Source organism: Phoca vitulina, unplaced genomic scaffold (genome assembly GCF_004348235.1).
Source record: "Phoca vitulina isolate PV1807 unplaced genomic scaffold, GSC_HSeal_1.0 scaffold7, whole genome shotgun sequence".
NCBI lineage: Eukaryota > Metazoa > Chordata > Mammalia > Carnivora > Phocidae > Phoca > Phoca vitulina.
Genome location: NW_022589710.1, coordinates 23929631 through 23942923, shown reverse-complemented (window position 1 = coordinate 23942923; position 13293 = coordinate 23929631). Strand labels below are relative to the sequence as shown.

The following is a 13293-nucleotide window of genomic DNA, read 5'->3' as shown; positions in this document are numbered from 1 at the left end:
AGGACTTAAAGTATTATTTCTCATCTGTTTTTAAGGGGACATTTATGTACATGCTGATCTTCATGGAGCTACTAGCTGTGTAATTAAGAATCCAACAGGTAATATATTTCTCTTTATTATTCAGAACTTTAATTCCTTTCTTTAAAATATTTTTAGTATAACTGTAAGACAAAAATTGTTAATAGAGATAAAGGACACTTTATAATGATAAAAGGGTCAATTCATCAATAAGATACAACTATTTTATATATTTTTTTTAAAGATTTTTTTTATTTATTTGTCAGAGAGAGAGAGACAGAACACAAGCAGGGGGAGTGGCAGGCAGAGGGAGAAGCAGGCTCCCCACTGAGCAAGGGGGCCAATGTGGGACTTGATCCCAGGACCTGGGGTCATTACCTGAGCCAAAGGCAGACACCGAAACGACTGAGCCACTCAGGCATCCCCATCACTAAGATATAACTATTATAAACATATATGCACCCAACAGCAGAGCCCTAGAATTAGCCATGAAGCAAAATCTGACAGAATCGAAAGGAGAAATAGGCAAATCAACAGTAATAGTTCAAGAATTTAATACCTACTCTCAGTCATGGACAGAATAACTAGGTATAAGATCAACAAGGAAATAGAAGATTCTATAAGTTAATATAGAATACAGAATAGAAGATTCTGTAAGTTAACTCGACCTAACACATATCTCTGGTATTCTCACCTAACAACAATAGACTACTCAAGTGCGTCTGGTATATTCTCTAGGCTAGACTATGTAATAGTCTATAAGACAAGTCTTAGTAGATTTAAAGCTACTGAAATCATACAAAGTAAGCTTTCTGACCATAATAGAGTGAATTTAGAAACCACTAATAGATGAAAATTTCAAAAATTCACAAATGTGTGGAAATTAAACAACACATTCATAAGTAACCAGTGTCAAAGAGAAAATGACAGGGAGTGTTAGAAAATACTTTGAGATGAATGAAATGAAACACAATATATCAAAATGATATGAGTTGCAACTAAAGCAGTGCTTAGTGAGAAATTTATAGCTGTAATGTTTATAATTTAAAAAGGAGGAAAGCTCTCAAAAATGAAAGTGTATACATAAGACCTAGAAAAAGAATAGCAAATAACTCATAGTAAGGAAAGGAACTAATAAAATTTAGAGTGGAAATAAATGAAACAGAATAGAAGAACAATAGAGAAAATCAGTGAAACCGAAGTTGGTTCTTTGAAAAAGGTCAACAAAATTAATAAAACTTTAGCTAGACTGACCAAAAAAATAAGAGAATATTCAAATTCCTAACATTAGGAACACAAGGGGGGACATTACTACCAACTTTACAGAAATCAAAAGGATTTTTAAAAGTTTACTAGCTTCCTCTTACAAAACACCGTTTTAGAAATACTTGTGTGCTATTCCTTGTGGTGAAGGTGCAGTAAGACAGCAGAACTCTGTTTTCTCTCCTAAGTGGCTTCTTTAACCGAAGAAGGAACTTTTCACTGTGATGGAAATTAGATCTATAGTCTATATCTGGAGCATTTATTAAATACCTTTGGAATCTACATTTGTTGAAGGGAAAAAGGATTGTGAGGACCTGTTACATACAATTGTATAGCAACAAATTAAATGACCTAGATGAGCAGGCTCATTCCTAGAAAGACACAGACTACCAAAACTGACTCAAGGAGAAATAGAAAATCAAAACAAACGTATAACAAATAAAGAGATTGAAATAGTAATTAAAAAAAAAAAATACCTAGGGGCACCTGGGTGGCTTAGTCGGTTAAGTGTCTGCATTCAGCTCAGGTCATGATCCTGGAGTCCTGGGTTCAAGCCCCACGTTAGGCTCCCTGCTCAGCAGGGAGCCAGGGAGCCTGCTTCTCCCTCTCCCTCTGCCTGCCACTCTGCCTGCTTGTGCTCTCTTTTTCAAATAAATGAATAAAATCTTAAAAAAAAAAAAATACCGAAAACAAAAAACATGCTCACAAAGAAAATTATGGGCCCAGGTAGCTTCACTGGTGAATTCTACCAAACTTTTAAAGAAGATTGAACACAAATCCTTCACAAACTCATCCAAAAAATAGAAGATATGGGAAAACTTCCTCACTCATTCTGTAAGGCCAGTATTACCCTAATAACAAAACCAAAGACATCACAAGAATTGAAAACTACAGACAATATTGCTTATGAATAGACACAAAAATCCTCAACAAAATATTAGAAAGCTGAATCCAGCAGCATATTAAAAGGATTATACACTATGACAAAGTGGGATTTTTTCCCAGGAATGCAATGTTGATTTAATATATGAAAATTAATGAGTATAGTAAAGTGTATTAATAAAGGACAAAAACCACATGATTATCTCAATTGATGCAGAAAAAGCCTTTGGCAATAATCCAACACCCATTTATGATAGAAATACTCAACAAACTAAGAACAGAAGGGAGCTTCCTCAACTTGGTAAAGAACATTTATGAAGAACCCACAGCTAACATCAGACTTAATGGTAAAAGACTGAAAAGTTTTCCCTTAAGATCAGGAACAAGATAAAAATGTCTGTTCTTGTCATTTCTATTCAACCTTGTATGGAGGTTCTTCTAAGTAGGTCATTAGGTAATAAAAAGAAATAAAAAATATCCGCATTGGTAAAGAATAAGTAAAGCTATTTCCATTTGCAGATGGCATGATCTTATATATTTAAAACCTCAAGGAATCCACCAAAAATTATTAGTAAACAAGTTTAGAATGTTTGGTATACAAGGCCATTATATGTAAATCAGTTGTAGTTTTTTTTTTTTTTTTTTTTTTTATTTGAGAGAGAGTGTGCACACATGAATGGGGGAGGGGCATAGTGAGAAAATCTTCAAGCCAACTCCCCACTGAGCATGGAGCCCGACTCAGGGCTTGATCTCACAACCTATGAGATCATGACCTGAGCTGGAACCAAGAATCAGATGACTGATTTAACTGACTGAGCCATACAGGCACCCCCAAGTCAGTTGTATTTCTATATACTCGCAGTGAACAGTACTAAAGTAAACTAATAAAACATTCATTTATAATAGCATTAAAAAGAATAAAATACTTAAGAATAAATTTACCAAAAAGAAATGTAAGACATACACCCCAAACTATAAAACATCATTGAAAGAAATTAAAGAAGACTTAACTAAATGGAAAGAGTTGTAGTGTAAGGATTGGAAGTCTTAATGTTGTTCTGATGGCAGTAACTCTATAGATTTGATGTAATCCCTCTCAGAATTCCAGCTGCCTTTTTTTTTGCAGAGATGGATAAGTTGATCCTAAAACTCACACAGAAATGCAAAGGACCCAGGTCAGCCAAATCATTTCTAAAAATGAAGGACGAAATTGGAGGACTCACACTTCCTGATTTCAAAACCTCCTACAAAGCAACAGTAATAAAGACAGTGAGGTATTGGTATGAGGATGGACAAATAGATCACTGAAGAGAATTGAGATTCCTCATTTCTAGTCCATTGACTTTGAACAAGTGTATGAAAGCCATTCAATGGGGATAGAATAATGTCAACAAATGGTGTTTGGAATACTAATATCCATGTACAGAAGAATAAAAGTTAGGCCCCTGCTTCACACCATTTATAAAAATTAATTCAAGTGCATCAAAAACCTAAACTTAAGAGCTAAAACTATAAAACTGTTAGAAGAAAATAAGGCATAAAGCTCATAATGAATCAGGAAGTCATTTCTCAGACATCAAAAGCATAAGCAACAAAGAAAAACAGGTAAATTGGACTTAAAAGCCTTAATTCAAGGGAAGCTATCAAAAAAGTGAAAAGACAACTCACAGAATGAGAGAAAATATTGGCAAATCATTTATCTGATAAAGAACCAGTATCCAAAGAACTCATAAGTCTCAACAATAGAAAGGAAAAAAACAAAAACAATTTAAAAATGACAAAGGGTCCAAATAGATATTTCTCCAAAGATATAAGAGTGGCTAACAAGCACATAAGGTCACATAAGCACATCATTCATCATTAGGAAAATGCAAATAAAAACCACAATGAGATACCACTTCACACCCAGTAGAATAGTTGTAAAGAAAAAATAGACGAAACAAGTGTTGGTGGGGATGTAGAGATTGGAACCTTTATATGCTGCTGATGGGAATTGAAAATGATTCAGCTGCTATAGAATAGAGTTTGGCGGTTCCTCAAAAAGTTGAACATAGAATTTACCATGTGACCTAGCAATTCCGCTCCTAGTTCTATAGATAGACATGATCACACTAAATTTGTTTGCAGATATACTTAACAGCATTATTTATAATAGCTAAGAAATGGAAACAACCTACATGTTCATTAGCTGATGAATAAACAAGACGTGGTATGTTGATATAATGGAATAGTACTCACTCTTAAAGAGATGAGGTACTGGTAATTGCTCTAACAGGGATGAACCTTGAACATGTGATGCTAAGTGAAAGAAGCCAGACACATTTGATTCCATTGATATGAAATTCCAAAATAGGCAAATCCATAGAGTCAGAGTATATTTGTTATTGTCATGGGCTGGGAAAGTGGAGAATGACTATTAATGGATATAAGATTTTCTTGGGGGATGATGAAAATGTTCTGGAATTAGTGGTAATGGTTAATAGGTTTATGAGTATACTAAAAACCACTGGATTATGTACTTTAAAAGGGTGAATTTTATAGTATATAAATTATATCACAATTAAAATATATTTGAAATCTAACTGCAGGGTTATATTATTAATATGCTTTTTGTTTTGACGATTTTGGTGATCTGTAGTAATTCTGGGAGTCTTCAAACTTTGAATAGGCTTTTCTAAATTATTCTATCTGGAATGAAGTTAGAGTTATTAATATACGTGAGAGGGCATTTCTTCTCTGATTTATTTAGACCATTAAAAGCCTGCTTTGTAAATATATTTTTATTGTTGTTGTTTATTTTTTATCTCATTTTAATGCCAGTATAGTTAACATACAGTGTTATGTAAGTTTCAGGTGTACAATTAGTGATTCAACAATTCTGTGTATTACTCAGTGCTCATTAAGATAAGTGTATTTTTTTTTGTAATTTTATTATGTTAATCACCATACATTACATCATTAGTTTTTGATGTAGTGTTCCATGATTCATTGTTTGCATATAACACCCAGTGCTCCATGCAGTACGTGCCGTCTTTAATACCCATCACCAGGCTAACCCATCCCCCTGCCCCCCTCCCCTCTAGAACCCTCAGTTTGTTTCTCAGAGTCCATAGTCTCTCATGGTTCGTCTCCCCCTCCGATTTCCCCCCCTTCATTTTTCCCTTCCTACTATCTTCTTTTTTTTAACATATAATGTATTATTTGTTTCAGGGGTACAGGTCTGTGATTCAACAGTCTTACGCAATTCACAGCGCTCACCATAGCACATAACCTCCCCAATGTCTATCACCCAGCCACCCCATCCCTCCCACCCCCCACCACTCCAAGATAAGTGTATTCTTAATCGTCTTCACCTGTTTTACCCATCCCCCTACCCAACTCCCCTCTGGTAATCATGTGTGTTCTCTGTAGTTAAGAGTCTGTTTTTTGGTTTGTCTTTTTTTTTCCCTGTGTTTTGTTTCTTAAATTCCACATGAGTGAAATCATATGGTATTTGTCTTTCTCTTGACTGGTTTATTTTGCTTAGCATTATACTTTCTAGATCCATCCACGTTGTTGCAAATGGCAAGATTTCATTCTTTTTTATGGCTGAATAATATTCTATTGTGTATATATACATGACGTCTTCTTTATCCATTCATCTATTGATGGACACTTGGGCTGCTTCTATAATTTGACTATTGTAAATAATGCAGCAAGAAACATGGGGTGCATGTATCCTTCTGAATTAGTGTTTTCATATCCTTCGGGTAAATACCCAGTAGTGTGATTACTGGATCATAGGGTAGTCCTATTTTTAGTTTTTTGAGGGACCTCCATACTGTTTTCCACAGTGGCTGCACCAGTTTGCATTCCCACCAACAATGCCCAAGGGTTCCTTTTTCTCCACATCCTCACCAACACTTGTTGTTTCTTGTGTTTTTTATTTTAGCCATTCTGACAGGTGTGAGGTGATAATTCATTATGGTTTTGATTTGTATTTCCCTGATGGTGAGTGATGTTGTAAATACATCGTTAATAAAAAATAGTAACTTTATGTAATATTGAAATAAAAATGTGGTGTCATTATTTAAGATGTAAGAAGATCAGATCTGTCATGCTGCATGTAATTTTCATATGTTGCTGTGTAGAAAGTCTGTACTTGGGTACTGAAGCATTGCAGTGTCGTTATTACAGGAGAACCCATTCCCCCTCGGACCTTGACTGAAGCGGGCACAATGGCACTTTGCTACAGTGCTGCTTGGGATGCACGAGTTATCACTAGTGCTTGGTGGGTGTACCATCATCAGGTAATAAGGGCTGTGGTCCTTTTTCTTAATTTATTAAGAGCTATTGTGTACCGGGACACCTGGGTGGCTTAGTAGGTTAAGTGTCCGACTCTTGATCTCAGCTCAGGTCTTGATCTCAGGGTCATGGGTTCAGGCCCCATGTTGGTCTCCCAAAAAATAAGAAATAAAAGAGCTATTGTGTACCAAATTTTGAGGGTATAGACGTGAACAAGGCAAAGTGCCTACTTTGATGGAGCTGACGTTTTGGTGGTGGAGAAAAATACATACATAACGTCTGGTAACAAGTGCTGTAAAAATTTTTCTTGAAAGTGGCGTAGGCAGTAGAGAGTGATAAGGGCTACCATTTTGAATGAAGTGTCAGGGAAGGCCTTTCTAGGAAAGTAAGATATGAGCAGACACTAAATGAAGAGAGCAAATGATTCGTGCAGTTACACAAGATGACAAATGTTCCACTTATGACTGGCATACTGACCTAAAAGATCTTTCTCCTCTTCATCTTTGTTGGAATTTTCTGATCTCTCTTTGGCCCTTCCTGAAAAATAGCTATATCTGGTGTTTTTTTATTCACTTGGGTTTAGTAATTGTCCTTCTTAAATGCTATTTTACTTGATGCTACTTCAAATATTAGCATATTTGACTTCCCATTGCTATTTCACATTTTCGGTAATTACAATTGATAACGATGTACTTTTACAAGGTCCTAAAGCTATGCAGCAAGGTAAAGAATTCAATACTATTGGGGCACCTGGATGGCTCAGTTGGTTAAGTGACTGCCTTTGGCTCAGGTCATGATCCTGGAGTCCCGGGATCGAGTCCCACATCAGGCTCCCTGCCCATCAGGGAGACTGCTTCTCCCTCTGACCCTCCCCCCTCTCATGCTCTCTCTCTCTCTCTCTCTCTCAAATAAATAAATAAAATCTTTAAAAAAAAAAAAAAAGAATTCAATACTATTATCCTCCCTTATTTAATTTTACATCTATTTATATTCATTATTTTCTGCTGTGCTGTGATACTGTTTTCAGGAAATTAATATCACTCTGAGATTATATTTTCTGCCTCAGTACTGTTATAAAAGTGGTTTTAATTCTTTTATTGAATTGGTTTTTTAAGGGTGAAATTAGTGTGCTTTAATCCCTCCAGTATCTATGACAAAGATACTTTCAGATTTGGGGGTTTCACAGATAAAATTTTATTTTATTTATTTTTAAAGATTTTATTTATTTATTAGAGAGAGAGAGAGAGCACAAGCACGGGGAGCGGCAGGCAGAGGCAGAGGGAGAAGGAGGCTCCCCGTTGAGCAAGGAGTCCGATGCAGGGCTCGATCCCAGGACCCTGGGATCATGACCTGAGCCAAAGGCAGATGCTTAACCATCTGAGCCACCCAGGCGCCCCGATAATAGAAAATTTTAAAATATTGTGCAATTATCTTCTTACTTTGCCAAATTAGAATGCATTTTTAAAAATCTACTATCATCTTTTCCCTAAAATGAAAGGTTATTTTACTACCCCAAAAACAGTACTTCAGGAAAGGATTTTATTTAATAAATACAGTATTAGTAAATATAGCTTTATGATATAAGCGTATTAAACTGTCCTTATTTTTCTCATTATATCTCAAACCAGAGGAAACATGTGGACAAGTTCTGGCTCTAATCCATGGCATTTGAAAGTTATTGGTGTAGTGTATCCTTCATTATTTCTTTTCTTTTTTACTGCCAAAGGTATATCTGTCTGAAGAGATATTTCAGCGTTGAGAATTTTTACTAAATTATAAACTTTTTAGGAAACAGTGCTGTTTACTTGAATATGACTTGACTTTATTGAGTGAAAATTTTAAAAATGTATTTCTTAAGACAATAGTATAATGTGGTGTTGTGTTCCTCAGGTGTCTAAAACAGCACCAACTGGAGAATATTTGACAACAGGAAGCTTCATGATAAGAGGTAATGACTTGTCGGTAGGTTATGGAGATAGGTTTGAGGACCATTGCTAATAATATTTTCAGAACAGAAACTATTCTGATTTCACGTATGAAATCTGTTATGAAATAAAGAATATTTTGTGCTGCTGTGGCAAATTTAGCATTTGTCATGTCATCTCCATATATATTTTTCTTGATGAGAATGTGCTTTCACATAAAGTTATAAGGGTAAGAATGTATAGCATGACCTTTTTTCTAAAAATAGATTATTCAGGGCTTGACTAACTCAAAGATGAGAACAAATATTTGTATTTTTTCTTTCTTAATTCCTGTTCCTACACATAATGCCAAATTCTGTGAATGGGAAATGTTCCTTCATGACAGGAAAAAGACAAAATAAATGTCACCACCAGTGTCAGATAATTTGCAAGCATGAAATGGAAAAGGATTTTTTAACATTTATGCTTATTGTCTTTTATAGGAAAAAAGAATTTCCTTCCTCCCTCATATCTAATGATGGGGTTTAGTTTCCTCTTTAAGGTATTCTTCAGCTTCTTTGTTATTTTTTTTTTCTGATTTTCGTGAATCTTACCTAAAGTTCTGTCAGTGAAAAAGAACTGTTTCCATAGGTAGATGAGTCTTGTGTTTGGAGACATCGGGGTGAACGAAAAGTCAGAGTGCAGGATGAAGATATGGAAACACTGGCGAGTTGCACAAGTGAACTCATATCGGAAGAAATGGATCAACTAGGTAGTTTACAGATTTTAATAAAATAGCTTATAGTGTTCCCTATTGTCTAGTTTATCTTCTAGATTCTTAGAGGATCATATCTACTTTGGGATAATTGAAATTTCAAAAGAACACTTGTTACTCAATTTTACTGAATTTTGTTTTTGGCAGTATTAAATATACTTGTTTTAGTGAATTATAAAGTGTTTAATTGGATCTGTAACTAATATACTATATAAACATATATAGTAAAACTTTAGTATTTAATGGGTCAAACATAAATGTGTTTAGCAGAGATAGACTCAGGTATTTACAAATGAGCATTTACTTTTGGATTTAAGAATTAGAAGTGATACAAAGATGAGTTTTTAACAAGTGTAATTTCTCACATGAGAATTTGGCTTGATTTAATAATACACTTGCTTCAAGTGGAAAGCAACTGCGGTTGCTGAAATAAATTTACCCACCTACCTAAAAGAACTAGGGAAAGTGTGCCCTCTATATTATTTTTATAGTTATTCTCCTAGGGTCATTCCTTTTTAGGACTAATACTGCATTGTTTCATTTATGACTACTGTTGGCATTACAAGATTTTTTTAAATTTTCACCATGTTCCCAATACTGTACAAAATTCTGTATTTACATTATTTTTAATGGAATTCTCACAACCATCTTTGTCAGGTGGTGATGGCATCTCCTATCATAGGTGAGGCAACTAATATTACTACTACTAAACAGTGTTTCTTTTGAGAAAGTGTGAATACCTTCTGTGTGCCAGTTATATTACTTGCCTCATTTCACTTCTCATGTGCAAGTTACAATAACAGCTGCAGAATTTATGGAATTACTTCTCTTGTCCTCCTTTCTGGAAATACCTAACCAAGACAAGTCAGAGTTTTCATTGTAGAAATGGTTGCAATTCCAAGAAATTTATATAGTATCTTGGAGAGCATTTATTCCAACCAGTTCATGATACAAGAGTATCCTTTTGTCTGAGTACCCTTTGGGGATGATCGGGCTTTTTTTTTTTTTTTTTTTTTTTTGGTGATCTTTTGGAGAAATGGAGTCAACAGAATGCTTTTTTGAAGTTTTCGAGGTAGTCATCTAGCTTTGTTATGGTGGTATCACTCTGACTTAGCTTATGATATCTACAGATGGAGGTGAGAGTAGCAGTGAAGAAGATAAAGAGGAATCACACGAAACTCCTGTGGAAATGGAACTCATGACTCAGGTTGACCAAGAGGATGTCACTATTCAGAGTGGTGGGGATGAGCTAACTGATGAACTACTTCAGGAAGAAAGCTCTGAAGATGAAGGAGAATCCGAAGATGTAGTAAAAGATCAGGAACCTGTTGGTGAAATGAAGGATGAAGGGGAAGAGACATTAAATTATCCTGATACTACCATTGACTTGTCCCACCTTCAGTCCCAGAGGTAATTAAAAACGATTGTTTTATAGCTGGCAATGATGGAAGAGTTAATCCTTCTAAAATAATACCAAGGTTGACTATAGTATGTTTACCCTCCATTGTCTACAGTCTTATTACCTATTCACCATTTGGGGGGTAGATTTCTCTAAAGAAATTTCCAGGACCAAGGGTAGAAAAATACAGTAAACATAAAAGTGGCCAAAGTAGGTCAGAAAAGAAACAAGTATATGAGTATAAATGCTAATAATATAAGAGAGGCAATTCCATTAAAAAAATTGAAGCGTTTTAATCTTTATTTAAAGTCTTACCGGTAGATCACCAAGTAAACAATATCATAGTTTTAAAAGCTTTATCACTAGAATAGTTAAGAACAGCTTAGGAGTCAAGCCAGAATTGAGTCTTAGGGTATGTCCCTGGGCAAGTCACTCTATGTCTGAGCTTCAGTTTATTTCTCTGTAAAAATAGAGTATTACCAACCCCCATAGGGTTTTGGTGAAGATTATACGTATATAAAGCATCTGGCAGTGCCTGGCACATAGTAAGTGTTCAATACATGTCTGCTATTTAAGAATATATTTAAAAGTGTGAGATGAGCAATATGATTTTTAAAAATTTTATCAACATGTGAAAATTTGTAGATTGCCAGTAATTAAGGGTATGATACAGGAATGTTTGCGGACTTTGTAAATGAATGCCTTTGACAGGCTAGTGGATGCCTCTTTCTGTTTATTTTCATAGGTCCCTCCAGAAATTGGCTTCAAAAGAGGAATCTTCTAATATGGTAAGCTATTTTCAAAGTTTTGTGAAGAATATCATGTCTTTCTCATTGAATCATTTTTTACTTTTAATTTTACTTTCTGGAAAATTAATAGTAGTGATGTTATTGTTTGTATTTGCTTGTGTTTTTTTTGTTTTAATTTTAATAGAGTGACAGTAAATTACAGAGCCGGAGACATTTGTCAGCCAAGGAAAGAAGGTAAACATATTTGTGTTACTTAACTGGAAAGCATGTAAATTTTTTTTTGGTTACTGGTGATTCAGTTACAACAGATGACTTGGAGGTTCTAAAGACCTCCCTTATTAAAATTAACAAGATTTAGCATAAATCTTGTTTAGTTCTTAATATTGAGCTCTATACAGGTTTTTTTGTTTTAGGCCCCTAATCTGTCACTACAGTCAGTGAGATAGGTCAAGTAACATGAGACAGACCCTTTGTTACATAAATATGTGCATTAAATAGGCTGGTTCTAGGATAATATTGGCAGGAATAAACAGGAATACTTGAAAATGATTAGGAAAGTTTCATTTAATAGAAAAGATTTTTTTCTTTAACATAGAAGGTCTCAGGAGGCAAACAGAAAGGCAGAAGGAAAGGGACAACTGAGACAATCACTATAGGGTAAAAAAAGGCTATAAAGCTAGTGTAAAGCAGTCCAGGAAGAGATTCTAGAGTGGAATGGATAATAAACCCTTTTGTTTGAGAAAGAGTCATTAAACAGTTTCAGCAGACTCTCTGAGGACACAGCATTATGCTAGATACTGAGTATACAAAGAGGTAAAATAGGAGAAAGTTTGTGCCTTTAAGGAGTTTTTGAGTCCTGGATTCAGGAAAGAGCCATACAGTAGGGATACAGTAGTTCAGGAGTAAGAAATTGCTGTGAGGCCAGGTGTGTTGAGAATGCCATCAGAAGTATACCTTGAAAATCTGTCAGGACTAGGTAAATGAAGATAAGAAGGTCAAAGATTCCAAGGAGAATTAGCATGAACAAAGCAAGGCAGGGATTTGGAAGTAATATGCATAGTGCTTTGGGGAAATGATAAGTAGACTGAGGTGAAAGGGGCAAAAGTTCACGTTTGTGAACTGGTAGATGGTAAGATTGGCAAAGTGAACTTGGATCAAAAGTGGAGAACTGACTAGAATGATAAGCTAAGTATTTTTGGACTTAATCCTGAAAGTGATGTGAGGAGCACTTTTGGAAGATTTTTAAATGGGAATGTGAGATAGGTAAACAAGGAAGATTAATCTAGAAGTTCATGTAGAACAGTTTATGGGGGAAATGCTGGAGAAAGGTCTGGGTAGGAAGTGATGAGGACCTGCGGTGGGAATAGGAGAGATTGCACATCAAAAATACCACAGTAATAGGATTTCCCCTTTCTCCTTCTCTGTATATCTTTATCCATTTATTTATTTAGCTAACCTATCACCATATTTTATTGAATACCTGAGATCTGCCAAGGCCATGCTGATACATAGACTACAAATCCCAGTGCCTGGCCATCAAGATGTTGAGGCTACTGAGTAAGGATAAGTCAAGGGTGACAGTGGGTGAAGCCTGGATGACAGAAAGAATGATAAATCCACGAGAGAGAAGTTTTCAGTTTTTTCTTATATGCTGATGTGCGCTGCTTTTATACTGTAGCCTGGTGTTTATGAAGTTAAGCAGAAGCTGTGATCGTTTATATATTGTACATGTTCCCCGTCCCTTGTAGTATTTTAGGGCACTAAGAATTAGATGTTCCCATTTCATTTCTATTTAGGGAAATGAAGAAGAAAAAGCTTCCAAGTGACTCAGGGGATTTAGAAGTGATCGAGGTAAAGGACAAAGAAAAAGAAAATACTCTACACATTGAAACTCATGCGGACACAAGCAAACGTGCGCCGGCTGTGCAGCCGATGAAACGAGGCCAGAAGGTAATACAGCCTCCGGCCAAGCTGCTAGAGTGAGTCCTCTGTGGGCCATAAAAGGAGTTGTGAGCTGCT

The 13293-nt window shown here is 35.5% G+C and overlaps 1 protein-coding gene across 2 annotated transcripts in view; it reads left to right on the top strand.

Moving 5' to 3' along the window:
- The window catches only part of NEMF (nuclear export mediator factor), a 49456-nt gene that overhangs the window by 30181 nt on the left and 5982 nt on the right, over positions 1-13293 (top strand). For both annotated transcript variants that reach the window (XM_032405038.1, XM_032405037.1), the window contains exons 18-26: positions 36-98; positions 6340-6452; positions 8338-8395; positions 8855-8913; positions 9003-9123; positions 10257-10536; positions 11271-11313; positions 11459-11508; positions 13071-13224. In XM_032405038.1, coding sequence (XP_032260929.1) covers positions 36-98; positions 6340-6452; positions 8338-8395; positions 8855-8913; positions 9003-9123; positions 10257-10536; positions 11271-11313; positions 11459-11508; positions 13071-13224 — 941 coding nt within the window. The remainder of the gene's footprint in view (positions 1-35; positions 99-6339; positions 6453-8337; positions 8396-8854; positions 8914-9002; positions 9124-10256; positions 10537-11270; positions 11314-11458; positions 11509-13070; positions 13225-13293) is intronic.